This window comes from Pezoporus wallicus, unplaced genomic scaffold (genome assembly GCF_028554395.1).
Source record: "Pezoporus wallicus isolate ANWC-B61680 ecotype Strahan unplaced genomic scaffold, APGP_CSIRO_Pwel_v1 contig_7985, whole genome shotgun sequence".
Lineage (NCBI taxonomy): Eukaryota > Metazoa > Chordata > Aves > Psittaciformes > Psittacidae > Pezoporus > Pezoporus wallicus.
The window spans coordinates 1,909,451-1,934,066 of record NW_026636538.1 but is presented as its reverse complement, the minus strand read 5'-3'; the positions used below and the strand labels follow the sequence as shown (position 1 = coordinate 1,934,066).

Below are 24,616 nucleotides of genomic sequence, written 5' to 3'. Positions count from 1 at the left end.
ATCAGATTGTTTCTTGTTTATACCAGTATAAGGATAAATAGACTCAGATACGAGGTCTGAGAACTGAAGTTGGGCATCTGACTAGTCATCGGACTGTTACTTTAAACTAGCTGGGTGCATTTGTTTGTAAGTAGAATGCACGTTTCGATCATTTCAAGATTTAAAACATGGATTTTTTTCCTTGTCTCAAAACAGTTTCATTCCTGTTTTGCTTTTCCTGTTTATTTTCTTATTATTCTTGCTAAAATGTATTTTTACCTTTTATAAACAAAACTAAATTTCTGTATTGTATCATTTCATACTGTCCTTGAGCACTCAAATTGTTACCTGCAAATTGAAAAAAGACCATAATCTCAAAAAAACCCTTTTCATGCTCTTATTTTGTATGCACATAAAAAATAGCAGTCCATGCATTATAAAAATAATTGTACAACTTGTACACAGTCATAACATGAAACCATTTATAATAAAAGCATCAAACCCATCAAAAGATAACAATTTTTAAATTAAAGTAAGGCTTGCCTCTACATATGGGGGGCATGTGTTACTCTGACTTCTGCATTAATGTCTTATGGTTTCTTCCTAGCTGAGGCCTTATAGCAACACGCAAAGATCATTATTCATGACTGTTCAGCATACAGTACCTGGTACAAAATCCACTTTCACTAAAGACCCCTGTGGGCACTGCCACGCTCTGTCTAGCGAACTCTTGTTTAATGACAGCTGGTAGACTCCACAGCTCACAGCTCCCTGCACAGCCGCCTGGACTGAAACTCAGCAGCATGCGTTTTTCAGTAAGAGGCACCCCTGAAGTTAAGGGAGTGGTGTCTGACATCAGGTCCCAGCAGGGCACAGCACTCAGCACCTCACTAGGTGGTGCCCCAGCTGGACTGATGCTGAACACCGTACTGTCTGGTGAATGGAAGTCCTGGGAAGAAAAAAGATGGTGGTAGCATGACATACTGGCTTCTAACAGGAAGTTTATTCATGATGACCTTGCACAGAACAATCTCAAGTAGCTAATGACCACAACTAACTAAAGGTTGCACTAAGCTGACTGCATTAAAAGCCGTTGGGCCAAAATCTGTCTTTAGGTATACTTATGCAGTTAACTAAGCACAGTTATCTACAGTCCAGTCTACATCACTCTACCAAAACCAATAGTTATATCACTGTAATAAAACCATGGGAAGAAAATCCATTTATAGATACAAAGCTAAAACCAGGTTTTAGCCTTAACGGTTTTCCAGTTCCCCATCCAGTAAGACTGCCACAAAATGTGTGATGCACAAATGTAGATACTGATGTGAAGAAAACTAATGCAGAAGGAAAACAAAACAAATAGGGAACTTTTTCTGTTTACCTGCCAGCTCCTCTAGCAAGTTCAACCCTGAGAATTCTTTCCACATATTTTACTATAAATGTAATCTTCAATAAATATGTACAAATGGTTGATTAAAATATATTGACCATGCATACATTTCGGTTCCTGCAAACTAGTCCTTAGATACACTGTGCAATTATTAGAAAACTGATATTCACAATTTGATGCAGTTTGCTGAAATACATAAACTTTGGGCACGTCTCTAGTTTTGCAGCTTTGTTCAGATAACTGGAATCTTCCCAAAAGAATAACAAAAAGTTTTCAGCCTGCCAGGCCAATGCACCTCTTTTACACGCAAACTCAGTGAAAATTCTGAGAACAATTTCAACAGCTACTACGGATTACGCTGCCTGTTTTACAGAAATGGCCATTAGTGCCTGAACAGATGGAGAACAGGCAGAACTAATTCTGCAATGTGCAAGAATCTCCTGCTTTGCACAGATTCCTGATCCCAGTTAATTACTGGAGTTGAATTTACCCAGGATTCTGTACTTTAAATACTTTAGCATTGTTATGTCTAAAGATTTCTGTTCAAGCTCTTCTATATGCAGCTGAAACCATACAAATCTAAACATACTGCAGATGACAAGCAAACCAGTACCGACAGTGCTTTACCTCTTCTCCTGAGTGGGTTTTGGAAATTGAAAGCTGTGGCCTATAATAGATTTGATATGGTGTACTATTGATCACTGTTGTCTTATCTTCTATTTGTAAAATTTGTATACCTTGTCGAACCATTGAAGAAATGCAGAACTGACACAACTGTAAGACAATAAAGAAGATGATAAGGTCACAGACAAAACCATAAAATAAAGTGGCAGATCTGCCATTTTCTTTTTAACTGTGGAAATCCCATCTATATCCACACACTTTGTAGCTGGAGCCACATCAAATACTTTTGAAGTTGCATCTATCAATGTTTGCCAAACAAGATAGAAAATTCATTAATTATTTTCCAGGAAATACTGTATTATCTTTATGAGTTGGGCAGAATGATTTGGAGATGTAATTCTTTAAATTATACTTCATACACTGTTTATACTCTCATTAACATAATTAGGGAGGAGCTTTCACACTGCTTACACTTGATTGCTTTCATTCACTATTTGACTTAGTTTTTAAATGATAAAGTTATAAATCAGGATAATTTTCTTCTAACCTTTTGATGACCTGGAAAAGCACCAAGTTTTATCTCAGCTTCAACAAAACCTTCTTCATCCAATGTTACTACTTCCCCATTATCGGCATCCTTCCATTTTGGGGAGGTCACATTATGAACCAGTTTAATTGCCACTGATTTGTGCACAGTATTAGTGTTTGCCCAGTATATTCCAACCTGAAAAGCTTCCTGCAAGTGAAAAATGACCGATTATTACTTGTTGGCAGTTTGATACAGCTCTACTAGAGTTAAATGTAGTTTCCAGTATGAAGTCAACCTCATTTTTTGCCTTTCTCCCTCCTAAAGAATCTTCTTTGTTTATAATTCACCCTATCTCATTATCCAGTGTTTCCTGGTAGCATATGAAATACGAAATGACTCAATCTAAACCGCTCTCAAACCAAACATTCCTTCCAGGTGGTCAGCTTTGCTACTGCGCTCAATCCACTTCCCAGGGGCTGGTCAGCACAGCAGGGGCCAAAGACTTTATTTGGCCTTTACAGCAATTTACTTGGGCTGCTACATTTTGCAGATTCACTGGCTGAATTGAGAGGGAGTAGGCTGCTTAATCAGATGGCGTGAAGGTCTTCTTCCTGCAGTAAAAATTTTTAACTATGCATCTTTAAGACATGTTGCTCTTCAAACATTGCTAGTATGTTGTGCTACTCACTTGGTGAGTCAGCATGGCAAATTTCTACTGTTATTTCTACTCATCATATGACTAACAGTGACTGGAAAGTGGGAATCATCTGCATTAATAACCATTCTTCAGAATCAGAAAGTTTACCAGAACTATGCCTGTTAACATCAATGGTAAAGTTACCTCAAAGTTGGGAGGTATAATTATTTTCCCAGTAGGTACTTGAAGAACAATCTTCTCTCCTTCAAACAGCCACAGGTCCCACCTGGACTGATTGATAAGCAAAGCCCAGGGCAGAAGTTCAATCAACAGAGTTTTAACACACGGTTTCCACACCGACAGCTTTACCCGCATTGGGCTATCCCACTGGGAGAGTTGCTCATTGCTGTTCCAAAACAAACCAACAAACAAATATAGTCAAAGGAATAACGAATTCAAGATTACAAATGATAAACTGTCATTTTCAGAAATTTGCAAGGCTTTTCTGGTTCTGAAAAAGAAAAACAACCTCTTCTTATCATCCTGGAACATACCCAGATGCTTTCAGACTGATTTAGCTATGTGTAGGCTACAAAGACATATTTTCAACTGCATAAGCTCAACCTAAGTTGGTCAATTAAAGAAATATGTTCACAGAATTATCACTATCCTTCAGAACTAAACCTGTAACTTTTAGAGTCATAAAATCACATTTCCATTGGTTTTTTCTCAGCAACTCCCTGTTTCTGTACTTAAACAGCTGCTGAATAAACAACAGCCTCTAGAGTTGCAGTAAAGAAGGTGCATTCACAATAAAAAGATTAATTTTCCTTTAATCCTTGCTGATGTTCACAATGTAATCAAGGGCAGCCCCTAGGCTGACTTCTATTTTTTCCTACCCACGACAGATTCTGCAGCTTACATACAGGAATCACATAATTATTGAAAACATATTCAATGTTGAACACATATAGTCTTCTTGAATGTGATTTAAGTTTATTCGGAAAAGGCAATGCAATAACAATGAAGAAGGTTTAGCAAAGAATTACCCGTCTGAATCCTTCCTATTATATGGCCATGTAGGCTGTGGAGGATTAGTGGCGCCATAGAACTCGGACAGTATTTGGTTGACATTGCCACCTGCATGGGATTTAGTCGCTATCTGTTTAATTAGCGTGGTTGAAATAGGGACTGCACACTCTGATGGATCATCTTCCTCCCTGTCATTGAAAACAGATTCAGTCACTCACACAACAAGATTAAGGATTAGTAGCATAAACATTTTCTTAAATGAAGCTTTCCAAGCTTACTCTACAGTAGGAACAATCACAAGCTAATCACAGATGAATCAAGTTACAATGTCTAACAACTTCCTGAGCATTAACTGATACACGTGAATTTGTTATGACACCGTAATGACCTTTGCGTCTGAGACCCTAGAAACTCTTCAGTATTCCCCCAAAAATATTTCAAGATCATTTAGGAATTTATTTTTCAAAACATAAACCCATGGACTGCTTAAGCAAAAAATGCTGATGTGCTTAGGACAGTTATACCAAATTTAGTATGTTCTGTCATATAATTTCAGGCCAGATATGCTTGTTCTGTCCTATCTCCTTTGCATATGCTATGCTCTCAGAAACAATGCACCAGAAGTTACAGTGTAAATTATTCCTTCTTGTCCTGGGTTCAGCAGTAGCAGTCATGTTTCTCCTTCGTGGTAGCTACCACGTGTAGCAGTGCTGTGTTTTGACTTACAGCCTGGGAACAATGTTGGTGATACCGATGTTTTCGGTTGTTGCTAAATGAAGTTTACCCTGACCAAGGACTCTGTGAGGCTCATGCTCTGCCAGGGAGGAGGTGAAGCTGTGAGGAAGCAGAGATGGGGCGCCTGACCCGGGCTAGCCAGGGAGGTATTCCATACCACAGCACGTCATGGCCGGGGTGGGGGGTAACTGGGAGTTACCCGGAAGGACAGGGGCTTCCGGGTGGAACTCGTTTTCTTGGCCGGTGGCATCGTATTCTCTTCCCTTGTTATCTTCTCTTATCATTGTTTTAGTTGGTGGTAGCGGTGGTGATTTGTGTTGTACATTGGTTGCTGGACTGTTCTTGTCTCAACCCGTGGGAGTTGCACCCTTTCGATCCTCCTCCCCATTCCTCTGGGAGCGGGGAAAGGGAGAGCCCCCAGTGGGGGGGGCCCTCGATTGTTGTCAGCCCAGCACCACTCACTGGGAGTGAGTGAACAAGTTCCCTGACTGGATTTAAACCACGACAGTTCTTTTCCATACAAATGAACCATTTTCAAGGAAAGCGAGTATTTTACCTGGCTTGAAATGTCAGGTGGTGTGTAAGATCAGGTTCTATATTTTGCAGTGCTTTCTCCTGCCCTTTCCCTGGAATCACTTGTGTTTCATTCAGTCCCAGACTTCTTTTCTCTAAATGTATGATAATTGGGTCTGGAAGATGGCTCCTTACAATGAAAAGAGGGCTGAAAACAATCTACAAAAAGAAAATAATATACCAATTCAAGGCTAATTTTATTCCAGTATTACAGCTGTTGAAACAAGCTATTAATAAATCTGTCAAGTAGGTCATTCTACCCTTGATTTATTATATGACATGTAAGGCATAAAAGTTTAGATTTCAGAGACATTAAGTGTACTTACTAATCGTTGCTGTGCATTAGAGTTGGGCTCTAAAGTCAAAATGGTGCACCACACATATGTAATTGAACTCTCTGAAGATGGTACCTGTATACAGAGAGATCAGCAGCATCACACTAAAATTATTTCAGGATGATAATGTTCAACATTTTATCATATTAAGCGGAAGTCTAAATGCTAAGTCCCCAGCTTTCTCAAACATTTTTAATGCTATAATTCCATATACCTCTTTCTAGTCATACCTGAATGACAGTGCTGTGTTCTGTATGTTTAGAACTTAGACATACATCTCGGGACCAGTCTTCATCTCCTGTAGCTTTCACACTCAGTTCAGTAAGCTCATTATTTTCTAGGACATATGAAGGCAACTTCTGCTTGGCTGCGAGGCAGTTGATGTGTTCTTTTACTATGGCCTGTCCATCCTGGCTAATGTAATGCTGAACCACTTTCAGTTCAATACTTTCGGAAAGGTAACTACAGACAGTCTGCCTTCCACAGATTAGGATCTAAAACACAAAAATATGCAGCTCATATATAACAATGGTGAAAAAGAAAGGTCAAAATGGAATTACAGACTGAAAACCTGTACAAGAATAATCTCCCTATTTTAGGTTTTCCCAAGCACTGCTGAAGGCAATGAATGGTAAAACATTATTTTTGTTGGCCAAATGTATGTGCAATTTCATAGAAACCTAGGCATTAAAATGCCTGAAATATTGCTAACGCAGTATCCGGGCTTGAGAGAAACATGTAACATATCCACTTTCGTTCCCACTGAACTCAGCAGTACTGCCCAAGGCTGACATAGCTCTGGACTGGATTTTAAGAGTACCGTGATGGTCTCTGAATGCTGAGCCCTTTCTGAGCAGACACAGTGAAAGGTTTCTACTGACGCCTCACTTTCCCAGCACAATCCAGCGTTCTAGACCTTTCAGTATGTTTCCTGTTTTAATGCTTATAATTCCATTAAATGGCTGTACCCTATTTCTGTATTTAAGTGCACCCACCTAGAAAATCATCAAATTAGACTCAGAGTTGTTGCTGTCCATCATACACGAATTGTTTATCATAGAACATATAGCTGACTTTTTGTAAGCTATATGAAGAAACAGTATTCCACGTGTATCCCTGTGTAACCATCTTCATTTGCTTTTCATTAAGGAGGGTGCACACTCTAGCTACAACCTACCAAGCAAAGTCTCAGCAGGGCTTTCAGTAAAACACCAGGCACTGTTCTCATCTGAGAAGGTATATTTCTGTTGCATAACATAAGGTGCTCTGTCGTATCCATGAGCTGAACATGTTACGTCCACCACATGCTCTGGCTTCTGCCAATGCAGGCTTCTGGACTGTGGTGTTATTAAAGATCTCTTTACAAAGATAGTATGTGAAAAGTCACTGCACAGAAGCCTATTTTCAAATATTAATTGGGTCATTACTTCTTTCTCCTTTAACAAAACTGTCAAAACTTACAAACCATGCAGAGATGTTTACTAGAATATGTAAAATACATGGTGGCAATTGAAATTTTAAATGTTAATATACATATGAAAGTGAAGAAAAATTTGCAAAATCTCCCCAGAACGCCCCCAGAAGACCGCTATATTTAGTGTGGGGTGTTTTTTTTCAGATCCCAGTAGGAGAGAATAAATAACAAGGTGACTAATTCGTGAATTGCCCATGTTATTTTTTCCAAACTGGATCAAATACTTACTTGCTTTTGCACTCCACTGAGCTGCTGAACTTTGATAATAAGTGATGCTGTCCGGCCCTTGTACTGAATGGTACGAATAAAGGTCCCTGTATTGTCCACACTGAATGGTTCAGACCACCGCCAGTTTCCCCAGCCTTCAATACAGATGTGTAACAGCTGGAAAGAAAGCAATTACTGCTTCAATACATAACTGGGGGGGGGTGGGGGGGAAGCCTTTCAGTAGGCTAGGAATTCCCATGACAGAAAAATATTCTTGGCTTTAAAACTCAGCAATGCTAAGCACACCAGTTCGCTGACTGATCCACTCATTCTGTGATTCTGTGATTTCAGATACAAGCAGAAGAATCAAAAATACTGTAAGATAGCTCTGCATCATGCATGCCTAGAAATTACCTGCTTTAACAATGTATTTGGGACGGTAAAAATCCAGCACACAACTGCTTCAGAAAAAAACAGTATGTAGACTAGAAAGATAAAACAGGAAATAAGAGGTTTTCTTTAGTGCCCTTGAAATTGTTCTAGAAATCCACCCTCTTAATTATCAGCAAGGTGATAGGGAATGCGGTCCAGATGAAATTTCTGGCCTTCAGAATAAGAGAAAAAATTACAAATACTCTTCCCTTCAAAATAAAGATGAAAATCTGTATGTCTACGTGTACAGCTCACATATAAATGTGCATTAAATGTAGAACTTAGTATATTGCTGAGAGATGGGAAATATTTCATTTCTTACACAAATGTGGTGGCAAGTTCAAGCTTGACTGCATGAGAAGAAATTTAACTGCATAATTATACTCCCTGTGTGATTTATTCCGGAAAAGGAGTGGCTTTTTTCCAGTTTAACTTAAATCACTTCCAGAGCAATATAGTCTTTCATCATTTGAAGAGCCTTTCATCCATTTACCCACCATACGCACTTACCTCTATCCCATGGAGATTCTTTAAGCCAGAGTAGTGAAAATTGGTACTGTTCCATGTAGGTCAATGAAGTTACATAAATTTACACCAGCTGAAGATCTGGCTATTTAGTTCTGTATAGATCTTTTGTGGCTGTGCAAACTTAAGGATGTGAGTTACATATAAGGGATCAAAGCAATAAGCATTCTGGGTAAAACTTATTCTTTGCAGAGGGCCAGCAGAGAGCCTAAGCATCACTTAAGTCCTTTAAGACAGTTATATAAAGGCCTTGTGGGAATTCTCTCAAGGGTTGAATTTCACTCTGATTTTGGACATCTGTCATTAATTAATTTAAGTAATTAAGACCAGGATCAGGCCCAAATTATTTATACTAGCAAAAATTGAACCTTGTAAATACGATGTTCTCACGTGATTTGTTTCTAGAAAGAGATAGCACTGGCCATGGGTCTGGCCAGATGGACTTAGTGAAGGGCTGGATGATGGGGTTTTTCATTGTTTTAAGAAACAACCGCAGCAACAACTTTCAAAGACATTACAACTCAGTAGACTGTTTGCAATTTGTGGTATCCTCAGCACAAGTTACACACAGAACAATAACATCCATTCAGTGGGTGGCTTTTGAATTTGCAAGAGTGATGACTGTTGCGTTCAGATTCAAATTAGTTTTATGCTGGAAGCACAAAGGCTAATATGTGCCAGTGTGAACATGGGCATGCATCTGGATGTGCACATGGCTGGGCAGAGCATAATATTCTAGAATACATTGAGGGAAGCTATGCACTAGGACACTCAAAGTCGTAAACAAACACGTCACTTTAATTCTTAAGTATTAGTTACAGAAAAGGAAAAACAAAACAAAACAAAAAAGTCCAACTGCAGTGGTTGGAATCAGTTCAGTTTCTTACAGAGGCAGCTGGGAATAAATCTCATCACATATGAAAACTAAGAGAAACAAGAAAACTGTTTACTTTGGAGAGACTGGTAGCTTGAAATGACAGCCAAATAATGAGAAAAGGTACTAAAGCTATAAGGCACACAAAACATGGTGTGCTCCAAAGACAGATGTCATATAAATGCCATAATTGATGTTCAGTAATTTTATGTAGCTCCAACATTAGGATGTCTCTCACCCTGTATAAACAGCTTTGCTCACGAGCTGAATGTTCCCAAGGAAGGCGCTGTCAGCTTTTCCCGAGCAGTCATTAGAACACAAATGTTGCCTTACTAATTTTCTTTGTAACATAATGATTAGTCTGCATTTAACTTCATGGTTCAGAAAGCGAAACAAAAAAGATATACACATACACATACGGGTAAATGCTACATACAACGGGAACAGCCTCTGTAAATTAAAGATATCCAGTATATTTGTATTAGTGACATAACAATGTAAGAATTGGGTACTGCATAAGTTTACTTCTGAGCCAAGAAACTGCATTCCATGAAAATGCAAAGGGATCTCTGGGCAAATCAGTCATTTAAATGTGAGATTTCTGGAAAACATGCCTAGAAGTAATTAGCAAATGACACTAAGCGATACAGAGATATATGGCAGGAAATAAAAATTGAAGCAATTTTAGAAAATTAAGTAATCAGGTTTAACATTATTTTAGCAGAAGACGTCGTAATAGATGGCGTTAGATACTCAACAAGGCAGAGCTCTAAACCTGACCAAATACTACAGATTCACAGTAATTGCCATGAAACTCCCTTTCATTTATCACACTTTAAGTGAATTCTAAGTATTTATTAGATACTCTGCTTAGAGAAAGTTCAACAAGTACAGCTACGCATGGTACATATATTAGGAGAAAAGAGAAGTCATTGCATAAAGTTAAAAAAAAAATATTCAATGGACTTCAAAAGCATTCTAATAAATATAATCCAGTGATTAGTGGCAACTTCTAGTCTAGAGAGAATTTAAAACAGACTATCTATTGTACATGTGAAAACAGGCACTCATTTGTGTAACCATTTGATTTCTGCATTTTCTTTTAGGAAAATGGATAAACAGATAACACAGAGTTTTTTGTTTTGACTAGATTTTGACAGGTTTGGATTTTTAAATCTGAGCCATTATAGATTTCTGTTTCAAGAAGGAAAGAAATTACCTTCAGGGAGGCAGACTAAGGTGAAGCTGCTCCTTTTGGAGTAAATGTCTAGAAAACCTGTATTCTTTACAATGTCTCTTTACAGAATGTTTCTATGTACTCCTCAAAATTCACTTAAGTTTTCAGCTAGCTGTGTGAGTGAAGGATAAGTTCTGAGTAAATAAGGCTAAGTGTCATATGACAAGGCATGAAGACTAAAATGGGGGATTAAAAATGAGACTAAGAAGGGAGTCTGTCCAGAAAAGGCAGCATTTTCCAGCTGTGTAAGTAATTTAAAGCTTGTGGCCTCAAAATGCTTAGTGATACAAATTTGATTTCTACTTTGCTTGTAGATCAACCAAAGTTAGCTTAGTTTCACTGTAGTTAGATTACATCTGTCTTCTAAGTGAAACTAGAAAATGCTTTTGGGGAAGAATAAGGGTTATTACTCTCGACTCGAGAGACTGTGAGGAATCAAGTGAGGACCTGGTTAATGGTGTGGAAGCAGTCATTTTTTTCTAAGAGATATAAGACAGTAAAATAAAAGCTGTGATGACACAGAAACATGGAGGAAATGGAGACCTGGAGATGGGAGCTGATTTCTAAGTCTTGAAGGTATAGTAAGTTTTCATTGAAAAATTAAAGGAGAAGGATGATCAGCATTTTATGGTTTTTGGTTCAGGATACAAGGAGGCTCTCGACCAGGATTATGATATGCCACAATAAAATTAATTAGTATTTGGGAAAACAGTGATTGAAATGTTCATTCTGCACATTGTCAGATACAACGACCACCAATTCAGTTTGAATTTCAGTTTGGCTTCATTTTCTCATGGACCTGGGAGATCTGACCAGTTCTACATCATTGGGCCTTGTAAGACAGAAGGGCAGTGCAGAGCATGGGAGAAAGCAATTTCCATAATCCCATGCTGGCTAGTAGCAAAAAATGTCACACTTGGTAGATAAAACTCTGAGCCTTGGGGTGTCCTGGAGATGTTGTGAGCCTCAACATAGTCTGCAAAGCCGGTCTGAACCTCACGGGTAAACCTAGCTCTACACATCGTGGAAAAGAGTCTTCTGATTAAGGAACAGTAACCAAATTATCAGGGTTCATGTGATTCATGGATGATACCAATCTTTATCTGCTCCAGATATTATCTAGAGAGTCAATTACATATAACATAGTATAACCATTGATTTCAGATGCAGGACTCCAAAGGAAAGCCACAATACATTTGTCACTACTTGAAAAATGTAAAACAGCATAAACCAGCTTTTTTTTGGTTTTTTTTTTGTTGTTTTTTTTTTCCCCCTGATGTTATTCTGTAAATGACCTGTGAAGGATTATATAAAGTACAAAAAGTTGTGCAGAGAATTTGTAAGATCCCTAAACAATAAGACAGGAAAATATCCCAAAATAAAAGTGACAGGTTCTAAGTTCACAGTTTCCACAGAGTATTGTATATCATCTTATACTTTATATAACCCAACACCTGAAAGAATGGCAACTTCGAAATAAATAACATTGAATTATGATCCTGCTGGACATGCAACATACATGAAAATTTGGCTTCAGTCTTTTCTTTGTAGGAGGAGATTCTTAAAGCTATTTCCAAATCTACATCTACCTTTAAAAATTATGTTTATAAAAATCTAGAAAAAGTTGTGCTATGCAGGCACACTATTTAAAATAAGAGAAAAACAACTTTAAAAGGGTTTCAGAGAAGGTATTACTAATATACTAACCACTAATAGCTATTAAAAAATTTATAAGTGTGCATTTAGAAGAACAGAAAAGCAAATGATAAGAGATGTTCTCCCCCAAATTCTATGTAAGTAGCAATAAAGTGACAGAGAGCTGTTTCAGGCATATTTACCTACTTTGATATGAAATAAAACTATAATGTTTATAACCAGTAATTTCACCACATTCTCACTGAAGTCATTGCCCAAATCAACATAGGAACTAATTTTTACCCACTACACTTCTCAACTGTTTCAAGTCAAGGATGGTGAAAAGTGAAAATGGGCATCATAACCTTGGAGGAAGGCTCTGGAGAAAGGTCAGGAGCTGCTACTTTAAATGCAGACTTCTCCTATGCAACAAACATTATGTTTTGCTTAGGAAGTAAAATAATGAATATAGATCCATTATTCTTTGCTTTTGCAGAGGACTCTGCTGAAGTTTGAGTGTGGGGAGAATAACTAGTAATAACTAGCATGTTATAGAAGATTTCTACTGTTTATTCACAAGGAAATGATCTCTGCCGAATATGTTCATGGGACTCTCATGTGAATAGCTGGGTTTTACATTTGCTGTGATCCCCAGTGTGACCCTCTGACTGCCTACTGTCTTGCAAGACAGAATTCCTTAACTGAGTAAATTGCTAGGAAGGTCTGATCTCTCCTAACTTCGGAGTTTCACCCTATGTATCATATGCTCCAGTTCTCCTAAAAAGCACAGCTGTCTTGGAGACAAACATGACTTTTGACATAACTGGGGCCCATCCCACAAAGCAACTTGAAGATCAAGATAAGGAGCGCAGACTGGATCCAATAATAACGTAGGAGCCAGTGTTGTCTGTAAGGCACAGGAGTGATGTAGCTTCTCTTCCCTTTTAATGATATCTAACAGACCTAACTTTCATTAAAATCTGCAAAAGGAACTCGTAAGGTCTGGCAACTTTGGCTAGAATTGCTTAAAGCCTTAAATATCATCAGTTTTGGACTTACCCCAACTCTGAAAGGGACTATATAGTTGGGGGTGTCTTATCCCTAAGGAAGGACAAAACCTCATGAAATCTGAGGAAAACGTGGGGGATGGAGCAGAATAGAAGAGAGCGCATTGGACCTCAGACTTATTACTGAAATATTAGCCAAACTAGCGAGACCTGCAGGAATCAGAGCGAAAGTTAAAAGGGAAAGGTTAGGTTCCCTGAAATGTAGAATATCCGGGCTGTGAAAAAATGAAGGAAGGAAGGAGCTTTAAGTTAAGCCAAACAGTTGGAGGGACACCATCAATAGCTGATAAATCCAAATCCTTGGTGTGCTATAGCTGATTTTGTAACATGAAAAACAGTTTTTAATTACAGACTATTGTAGCTTCATTAATATTAATTCTAAATGTAAATAAAGCATTATATAGAATATAACTATGAGCTACTACAAAAATAACTTTAGGTATATATATGTTAAATAATTCAAATGGGCAATTACTGCATCTCTCACTATGCTTAATTATCAACAAAAGAAAAACGGAGAATTTTCTTGATGTGAATGTGAAAGAAATACAATCCTTTTAAAACTATTTATTTTCATTTAACTGAACTGCCTTGCCATACTAGAAAAACATTTTGCAGAGGTTAAATAAAGTATTTCATGGCAACCGCTGCTTCTTAGTGCCTGTGTAACAAGAAACATGAGCCAGCTGAAGTTGTGCAAGTTGGTTTTCTTTCCCAGTAAGAGAATGTGGTATCTAAGACCTTGTCCTAACTCATTTTATCCCCAAGAGTAAGTCAAGTAAGTCAAATATGAACTAATGCCTGGAGGGAAGTCCCTGACTCCAGAAGTATGGATTATTTCACATTTATCTTACAATCTGCTCTCAGAGTTCTTAAAATTCACTAACTTGGCAAGTCAGGAATTATCATGAGAAATGAAATAATTTCATAACTATGAAGTCATCTAGCATTCCACGAATATGACACTTGGAGGGTTTGTCCATGCTTGGGCATTATTCTGACCTTTGGATAACAAGCTGTTAGATAGTCTTGCATGGAAACAATTAGAAAAGTGCCATAGCATAATAGGGACAACCTGATGTCTTGATTGAGTCTTTGTTTTCATTTCAAGGATTTGTATTAATCACTGAAAAAATTTACATGACAATAATATTTAAACAAACTTATTTCGTATGATCTAAACTGACAAAGGATTGTGCTGTTTAGACTGTTTAGACGAACTGCCATTCAGAAGCATGCGAAATTTAGCGATTCATATTTAGCATTAACCAAATGAACAAACCTTACAGATGGATGCCAAGATTCTCTGACCTTTGTAATGAAAATTTGCTTCTATCTAAATAGTGTGTGGAAAGCCTTATATTTTTCAGTGAAATTACCTCAGTGCTATTTTTTAGTCTCTAAATTTCCCATTAAGAAATGGCTGTTAAAAACATTTAAAGAGCAGAAATATTCTTGAAATGATTCCAAAGGCTGGGACAAGGGAGTTACAGCCCCTCTACTAGAAGAGCCTGCTGCCAACAATGTGGTTGAGTGAGAAGGAGGGAGCTGTTGTTAGATTCACCATCTCCTGGGACATGGGAATCCACCAGGACACTCCTGACTGTTTATGAGCCCAGTTGTTCCCTGAATCTGAATCTGATCAGAGCAAAACAGAACGGGGAAACCCTTTGACATCACCAACTTTTAGCTGAAGAATGAATATCTGAAAAATGACTCTTAAGTTCCTACTGTCACCTCACCCACTCCCTAATGTGTGATTTGGTTTAATGCTGGATTTCTCCACCTTTCATCCTACACTTTTATTTTTCATTTAATAACAGACTTACATAGTGGCCATGGAAAAAGAATATTTTGCACTGCTCAAGCCTGTGACTGAAAGGACAAGCTAAAGATCAATGTTTAAATATTAAAGTTCTGCAGGTGTTAGATGGCTAATGCCATATGTTGGGCTGGTGGTCTTTGGCAGCTCAGCTGGAACAGATAGGAAGTATCAGCAAACAAGCAGCAATTTTAACTCTTCTACTTTTCACTCTGCTTCAGATAACCTTCATTAACCTTCATTTTCAAAACTCTTTAGAGTTTGCACCACCATCAGAAATACACCATTATTAGAAATACACCATAATCAGAACGACACCATTAGTAGAACTACCTAGAATGATGGTCAAAAATAGGATTCTTCCAACTGGACAATTTTATATCAGTAACCAGAAAACGGATGCAAAAAACTGTTATGGGACATCACAGGCATTTGTTTGTATGAGAAAACACATGTCCTTTTCGAAAACGCAACAAGGGCCACGCAGTACTCCAGTGTCTGTGTCTCCAAAGGTCCCCCCTCTGTGTACTATGACACCAGCACACACCATTTAAACAACTCCTCTATCCCTGGGGTGAGACTGTCCTTTATTAGGCTGCTTTCTCTTGACTAAGGCCTTGACTTCAGCGTCAACTTCAACTGTTTAGTCTGGCTGAATTTGCTCTGCACAGATTACTGTATTTATGTAAAATTCAGTAGTTTTGCATATCAGCAACTGACATATGAAAAAAAAACACAGTAAATTGGCCATCTCTGCCTCTCAAAGAAACTTGAAAGTTGTCAGCAGTGAAAGTGGGCACAGCTCCTGTTTAGAATTACCAGCCAAATTTCACCTTTTTCGCATGCTAAGGCTGGTATTTTCCATGGCCCTGGAAGAGTTAGGAACACCCAACCATTACACTTCTCCCATGAGCTATAAAAGTTTTAGCAACTGTGCAGTGCAGGACTACTGCTCATCAAGTAGGGTGGCACAGGTCTCTAGTCTCCCACTCAGCAGGAGATGGGTATATATTAAAAAGAGAGAAGAAATGGCTTTGCTGTCTCATAAATGCTTATTTTTAGATTTAAATTCTTGCCCTGTCTTGAATCAAGATGAAAAGTCCATTTTTCACCACCACTCACAAAAAACAACAACATGGTTTCATTGAAATATTTCCTGAAGATAATTTTAAAATAGTTTACTTCAGTTTCACTGTTTATCCTTAAAAAAACACCCAAGAAACAGAAATGGCATTATTTAAACTTTGTAAGTGGGGTGTTTCTGACAATTTAAAAAATCTTTTCTAATGCAAGCACATGCTGAGTTGAGAGATTTGTCCAGTTTGACCCTGTTCTGCAAACAATTTCAGGAACAGATGCTTCTGGTAAAAATAATTCATTAAAAAAAATTCCCCAAACCTCTAATGTACATCACAGAAAACAGACACTGATCACTTAGTTATAAAAACCTGGCAAGCGATCTTCCTTTGCTTCTTTTTCAGAAGCTTCAGTTACCACAACTGCTCAGTTTAACAAAAAGCGGTCTTGCACATCCAGTTCTACCCTCGAGTAACTTCTAAACACTTCTGGCTTTCCTCACTTTTTGTTTACCTTTTCTCTCTGATGCAGCCCCGGCATTTGACTCCTGAAGGAACCAGAGCTTTAGAGATAGTTGAGACCATAGAGAAAGCCATAAAGCCACCAGCCAGCTTTAGTAACTGCTGCATTCAAAGGGCTGTTTCTGACATACCTGTGGGGACTTGTGAGAGCGCCAGCTGTACTGGTGACTGTGGAGACTAGCCAGCAAAATATTTTCATCAGTATCCACCTGGCCAAACCTCAGTGTCTCTTGTGTGTCATTACAGATCACAAAATGGCTGAAGACCAACTCCTCTGCCTCAGGGCATTGGTTCTGAAAGGAAAGGGATATGAAAACCAGTAAGCATCAGATTAATTGGAAGACATTTGGCAGCTGACTGCTCAGTGGCGACTGTTACAACACAGAAATGCTTCAAGATCTCTTGCCATTAGCTTTGGTCTCATAGTACTCTACTCTCTGCAAAAAAAAAAGGTGTTTGGGTTGACAAAATATATGCTAAGACTTAACATATTTTACTTTATGTTTCTGTAATACTTAGAAATTTAAAACTACAATAAAAACTTGATTTCCTCATCTATGTGAAAGACTTCAATGAAATTAAATTCAGTGGGAAATGACAGATCACATAGGGCAGATGGGGCACTGCAGGCTGAACAGCATGAAGAGGTTTCTCCATGCTGACAGCTGATCTCTCAGGCAAACAGGCTGCACTTCCTCTTCCCCAGCTGCTGCTTCTTTGAGATGCTGTGGTCGGTCAGGAGCAGAAGACACTCTGCTGATACCACAACACTTTAAAAAAAGGAAAAAGAAAAAGCAGGCTAGTCTGAAAATGCACCATGCAATTTGACACAGTCTAATAAGAAAAACAAAAAACTGTTACAGGTTTTAAAGCATTTTATATTCTACAATACTTTTTCTCCTGCTTGCAGCATCCTTCCATCCCTCTCTTTCTGTTTTTCATCTGGCTGCTTGTCACTTTGTTGACACAATGAGATTATATGATAGTCATAAAAATTACCAGAGCTACAGGTCTTCCGTCCCTGAAGGCATGAACCCTATACAGGAGAGGTCAAAGTGTGACTGACAATTTGATTTGGAGATCATCTCTCATATATTTCTGTCCTAGCCATTACTGGGCTGGCACCTCCCACTTTCAAGCAACTATCTAGCAACCATAAAAATTACTCCAACAAGGCAACATTTGGATAGTCTTCACGCAATTTAATGGGTATAACACAAAGAACTCTTCATCTTCTTCTTTTTGTTACCTCTTTTTGACCCATCTTTCCTAGCACATACTTTTGACAATGCTTTATTGTTGGTTGGTTTTCTTCTCTCCGCAATATAGCCCAGCTGCTCTTTTCTCATCCTTTCTTCCCATGATGTTTGCTCCAACTTATGGGCCCTTCATGGTCTTTGAGAGCTGATTCTGTTTCCCTCCTTGCTCTCTCAGTGGACATTTTAAACAGACAAAATAAAGCTAGCACCTCCTCTGTCTACGATCATATGGGTCTCTAGTTCTTTGATACCAATGTGCCCGGAAGCATGCAGAAATTCAGAGATCAAGCAAGAGAGAGAGAAAATTTTTTCCTCATAGACCCCTATGGATCATTAGTTACCCATGAAGAACTGTTTCGTACATTGCTTGTAGCAGACTGCTGGGTGACACACATGGAACAGATTTTCTGAAAAGTGAAGTGTGCAAGGTATTTGAGCTTGAATGCACGTTCACAACTGTTATTAACTTTAGAAGAACATAAGGTACAGGCAGGTTGCAATTCCTTTTGTGACTGGATGTCAGAATGGTTGGCTGGGAGCATTTGTGCAAAAACCATATTCACCCTAGCAGATTTAAGCATATTTACATTAAAGCTTCTCTTCAAATCTCATTAATTTTTCTGCATAAGATCAGGTATCTTCTGTGAAACAAGATTCAGGGAAGCATAACCAAAATCTCACTTTTTCAAACCAGTAAAACTCATTACAGAGCAATATGTCTGTATCACATCCAGTAGCAGATCTGGGTATGCTAAAGGCTGACATTTACAGTGCCACTTCAGAGTGCAGAATTTATTTTGGCATTTTCTAGTGGCAGATCTATGACTTTCTACTGTCAAGCTGCCATACCCACATACTCATAGGTCTACCACATGTATAATATATATATTTTCCTGTTACAGCTTTGCAAAATGTTCTTTTTAAAAGGGAGGATTTACTATCCACAGAGCTCAACATGTTGTTATAGTCAAATCTATTTATAACCCATGGGGAATTGAAGAAATTGTTGGTTATTGTTTTTACTCCAATACATTTTCTTGCCAATTACACAGAGACTGGAAGCACAATATCAGAAGATTGTCAACTTCCTTCTTTTTACCTGAATAACTAACTTAGTTTCAAGTAAGTTAACAAAAACTGTAGGTTCTTGTATTTTCCAGAGGGAAAAGAGAATTTAGCAAGTTTTTGGCATGTACAGAACTCCTAAATTGTACTGGGGGAATGTTATCCCATCAGAAATTATAACAAGACTTGCACACATTTTGGTGCTTATAAATGATGGTCGTTAATCATTAGTCTTAAATTCTAGATTTGCTACTAGAATCTACTGCTTTTAACAGCAACATTTCTCAAAGTAAACCAAAAGAGGTATTTTAATCTCAAATTATAACACTTCCAATGTTTTAATCAAAGAAACATCAACACATGAGGAACATGGACTGCTTCAAGTGAGTCTAGACGAGGCCACAAATCTGCGCAAATAGCTGAAACACCTCTCCTATGAAGACAGGCTGAGGGAGCTGGGCTTGTTCAGCCTAGAGAAAAGAAGGCTCACGGGAGACATAACAGCAATCTTCCAGTACTTAAGGGGACCTACAAAAAATCTGGAGAGGGACTTTTTACAATGGCACACAGCGACAGGACAAGGGAGAGTGGCTTTAAACTGGCGGAGGGTAGATTTAGATTAGATATTAAGAAGAAATTCTTCACTATGAAGGTGGTGAGACACTGGCACAGGTTGCCCAGAGAAGCTGTGGCTGCCCTGTTCCTGGCAGGGTTCAAGGCCAGGTCGGACAGGGCTTTGAGCAACCTGGTCTAGTGGGAGGTGTCCCTGCCCATAGCAGTGGGGCTGGAACAGATGATCTTTAAAGTCCCTTCCACCCCTAACCATTCTATGATACAATTCTGTGAATACGGCATTGCTCCATGCTGCCAGGCTTAAGAGAGAGCTACTGATACCTCAAGTCTTGATAATAACAGCTGACTAAAGGATCACCAAAGAAGCCTGGGAATATTTTAGCTCAGTATGGCAACTACACACTGTACAGGCAAGTTTCTAGGAAACTTTTCTTCTAACTGCAGTAAATGCAGGGGATTTTTGCCAGACAGTACCTCCCAAGCTTCTTGTTGCCTGAGGAACTACAGAAGTTCCATGTACCCATCATACGTAACTGGATCTCAAATTTGCTGCTAAAGTCTGACAGCAGAAGCTTCTAGGATAAGCAGAAAGTAAAAACAACAACAACAAAAAAATTAAAGAAAAAAATAGCAAAGGATGGAGTGAGGAAATTTTGATTAATAAAAGAGAGTGCAGAGAAATTAGACATAATAAAACCAAATAGAACTTGGCCACAGCAGATCAATGCTCGAGTCGGGCCGGGTATCGGTCAGTGGGTGGTGAGTGGTTGTATTCTTTCCCCTTGTTATTTCCCTTATCATTATTATTGGTGGCAGCAGCAGTGGTTTGTGTTATACCTTAGTTACTGGACTGCTCTTATCTCAACCTGTGGGAGTCACATTCCTTTGATTCTCCTCCCCATCCTTCTGGGAGCTGGGGGAGAAAGGGGAGGGAGTGAGCAAGCGGCTGCGTGGTTCTGGGTTGCCAGCTGGGCTTAAATCAAGACACACATCTCAACTCACAGCTATTTCAAAGCTGGATCTGGAAAAAAAACACACCACTATAAAAGCCTAGGGTTCTTTATATGCACAAAGTTATTTTCTGTGTGCTTCACAAGCTACCGAAGACCTGTGCAAGCCTTTTTCTCTCTCTCCAACGCATACACACACTCTCTCTCTTTCTAGCACCTAGTAATGTTTTTTGAATCAAAAATTTTAAAGTGTTTTTAGCAATTTCTCATCTCCCTCAAAACTCCTCTGAGAGAAAAGAACACTTTCCTTCTGATAGTTTAAACTTCATTCTTACGGCAGTATCCTGATGCTCTCAGCTAGAAAGGTAAACTGAAACGACATGCAAATTTTCTGTACCTTTTTCCTTTGTTCTCCGTGCTTACGGTAAAAATATGGGTAAACTACTGTGATCACAGATGTCATTTTGACTGATCCCATCTCATTAAGAAAACTTATGCAACTGCCAACAGAAAGGTTAAGCACCACACAGACCTCAAGGAAAAGAAGTTCTAATGGTTTAAAACAGGTTTAAAACAGGAGCTTTTATAACTTCTGAGGGGCCTGGGAAAACATTTGCCATGTGAGACCACAAGTTTTTCTCCCTGGGAATACTCACTTAGAACTGTACCTGGGGAGCTGTTTTCTCACCTCACCCCGTGTATCTAGATACCACAGGACACCAATGCTATAAAATAACTTGTGAAGGCTTAAATGACCAAGTAAATGGGAAAAAAACCAACATACCCCCAGGTATACTCACAGGAGACACACATTTTCTCTCTCACTAGATACTCTGCGTGTTATTATTAAATAATAAGACTAAATTTTAAAAATCCTAACGTTCCCTGCCCAGTTATTGGATTATTAAAACAATTATTTTAGCCTTGCATTTAGATGTACATTAGTCTGTTTCTGCTTGTACTTAAACAAGGATTTCAGACTAGACAGTGAAATACGTCAAAAGGGGAAACTGTCTTTAAAAACTGCTAATCCTCTCAGATTTTCAGCATGTGACTTAGAAGTATAAAGCAAGTTGTATGCCTGGTGTTTTTTACACCTATCTTCTTTCAAAATGTTCATCATTACTTAAACCACAACAACAAAAAATCAGTCCACATCTAAGAAACAAAGACACTGGCAGAGGCTTCTGGTAATCCTGAACTCTTGACCTAAAGGTGCAGGGGCAAATTGCTTCATGCTTCATCTGCATGTCCACTGAGTACAATATTACTTATTTCAGGTATTAATCCAGTAAAAAAATATGTGGAGAATTCAAATAACCTTTCCTGCTTATTAAATTCATGCTTCCAGTTGGCAACATTTATATTGTACTTTGTGCGAACAGCAAACATCAAATAATGATTATCATTGGGAATTTCATTCCCTCCCGGTGCAGTCCACCCCTCCAGATCTGGAGGTAAAGCCACATACAAAACGTCTTGGTAATAACTAATTTAATAAGCTGTTTTGAACTCAATTGTGTGTTAACTGTTCCCTAATTTTAAAGTAATGCAAGTTTTTAATCTTGAATAGTCAGGGCTAGATACCCACCACATCAGAACATGGTGGCAAGTACCCTTGACATGAGAGGAAACGAGAAAATTACAGCAACAATTACAGAAGTATATCCTCCTGTGGCTCATGTTAACATTGCCAAATCCATGTATAAATCAGTACCAACTATTCATAGAATGTACCTGTCAGCAATATACTATGCGACATATGGCTCTACTTAATCAAATATACAATTCCATTTTTTCAATTCAGAATATTCCTTCAAGGCACAGAGTAGTCAGTCAGTCATTCACACTCTGATGTGGTTTAAAACATTTAAATATTTATGCACCATATTTTATTTATATGTATAGTTATGTCTGAGAGATCTTTTCTTTTTTTTCCATCCTAAGAGGAAACTGACCTTTCTGAAGGCCATTTTGCAGTAGTTGCCACACATGTCTTAGATGAGGGACTAGTACTAAGTCAGAAATATTCTGGGTTTAAACAGCCTATCAACGACTCTTTTCTACTTTCAATGTTTGTTTTTTATTAAAGGCATTGTTCAAAATATGACAAAAACCAGAAATTGGAGCTACAAAGATTTTTGTTCACATTGATATTTGAGCCAGCTGTAAAGATTTAAATCACACTAGATCTTGTTTTATGAATGTCCTTTTGCAACAAGAAAACCATGGAATGCTGTTAAAAAAGAATTTTTTGATATAAAACACATGTTCTGTCCTTTTTGGGGGGCTTTGTTATTGTAGTGCCATGATAGGTAATTAATTCCCAGGCTCCACATAGGTTTTCAGGCAGATGAAGAGAATGATTTGATTTCAAGGCTACAGTGGAATAAGGGAATTACAGGCCTTCGTGGGGTCACTGAATAAGTACGGTTCCTTACGCTGGGACTGGCTTCAGCCATTAATGCTGCTTGTGCAGAGTGTAATGTGAAACTAGTGCTGAACTTCAATAAGGATAGAAGTAGTAGCTGGAAACAATATGCTCTACCACTCAGACTGAGCTGTGCTTACATACCATGCATCATTCACCTTTTCATAAATTAGTGGAACATTATGCATTTCAAGACCAAGATCCTGATTATTTTGATATAAATCCATGTAGTTTCACAAAAACTCAAGCAGTTCTGGCTACATTTACCTTTACATATAGCATTCATTGCCTCCTAATTTTCATTTTTATCATGGAATGAATGTTTATTAGCAGAAAGCACTTTTAAATTAAAGCTTTTGCACCTTGGAATAATTTTAATGAATGCAGTTGGTATTCTAATTTGATATGCAGTTAATTGCAATAGCTACATTTGTTCTCATTATTGTTTTTGCCTACCTGCTGCCAAGCTTGAATTGCTGTATTTAGAGAATGAAGTGCATATTGGCCAAAGTTGATGAAAACGGGGTCCACCATTATTGTGCAGTCCAAGAGCCTTCCTACTGTGCTGCTGGAAATAGCAATCTGCCCCCAGATTTTGAAAGGTTTCACAACACTCTGCATAGTCATGTTTCGGCACTCCAGAAGTTTACAGTCGGCTCGAGTTGAAAACTGGATCTCCTGGAACACTAACTCATCGCTCCACTGACGAAGATATACATGAGGCTCAACAAAGGAAATTATCATGTATTCTAGTTCAGACGGCATGTTCTTATCAGATGAAAATGGCTGAAGAAACTTTGGTGGTGCTGAAAAGTAAAAGAACGAAAAAGATCAGAGCCTCACCATTGAAACATTCTGTTTGGTTTTGTAAATTGCGTTTTAACTGTTTGTACATATGATGAAAAGAAGTGAAATTCGTAAGAGTCAACTCTTCTGAAATCTGAAATTAATCCTGTTCACACTGTTAGATGTAAAATAGAACTGTAATTAATAGCAGCTGCAAACAAAAAGAATCTGCAAACCAAAATCTTTTTACCACAAATAGATTAGCCACCCAAACTGCTTTATCAGCACACTGCAGAATACTTCAGATTGCCACCTATTTGGAGCAGAGACCATATTTCTGTGAGAATTTTTGCTGTAGTACATATATATGATAGCATGTTTTGAATACAATAAAAATTAGCAATATAATATTTGCTGACACATGACTGTGCAGGCTCGCAGGCCTCAAAATGAAAACGGTCTTTACTGCAGTGACAGAGTTCAAGACCAGAAACCCACTGAGATGCTACATATTACTGCATAATAATAGAAATTAAACAAAATAATATCTTGAGACTAAAGTATGAGAAATATATTTATAAAAACTGTTTTATCATGTCCACTGAAGTCTCAGTCCTGGCATAGTGATGAGCACTGTGGCAGCAGATACTGCAAGGCACATATGCCACTTCTGCAGCATTCAGCATATGAATATTTCCTCTGATGTTATTATTTATGTTGCTAGAACTACTCACATGCTTAAAATCAGAATATGCTCAAGTGCTCTACAGATTTGGAACCAAAACACTCATCACTTCCTAGAATCAAGCCCTATTATTCTGCAAATGCATAATGGATACAGTAA

At 38.2% G+C, this 24,616-nt stretch overlaps 1 protein-coding gene across 7 annotated transcripts in view; it reads right to left on the bottom strand.

The window, feature by feature from the left end:
- Positions 1-24,616, bottom strand: part of VPS13B (vacuolar protein sorting 13 homolog B) — a 442,303-nt gene that overhangs the window by 30,453 nt on the left and 387,234 nt on the right. For all 7 annotated transcript variants that reach the window (XM_057400543.1, XM_057400540.1, XM_057400542.1 and 4 more), the window contains 11 exons: positions 23,443-23,792; positions 16,840-17,001; positions 7,540-7,695; positions 6,068-6,331; positions 5,829-5,912; positions 5,486-5,661; positions 4,212-4,382; positions 3,367-3,568; positions 2,544-2,732; positions 2,000-2,146; positions 645-928 (listed from right to left, as the gene is read on the bottom strand). In XM_057400543.1, the coding sequence (XP_057256526.1) occupies positions 645-928; positions 2,000-2,146; positions 2,544-2,732; positions 3,367-3,568; positions 4,212-4,382; positions 5,486-5,661; positions 5,829-5,912; positions 6,068-6,331; positions 7,540-7,695; positions 16,840-17,001; positions 23,443-23,792 (2,185 nt within the window). The remainder of the gene's footprint in view (positions 1-644; positions 929-1,999; positions 2,147-2,543; positions 2,733-3,366; positions 3,569-4,211; positions 4,383-5,485; positions 5,662-5,828; positions 5,913-6,067; positions 6,332-7,539; positions 7,696-16,839; positions 17,002-23,442; positions 23,793-24,616) is intronic.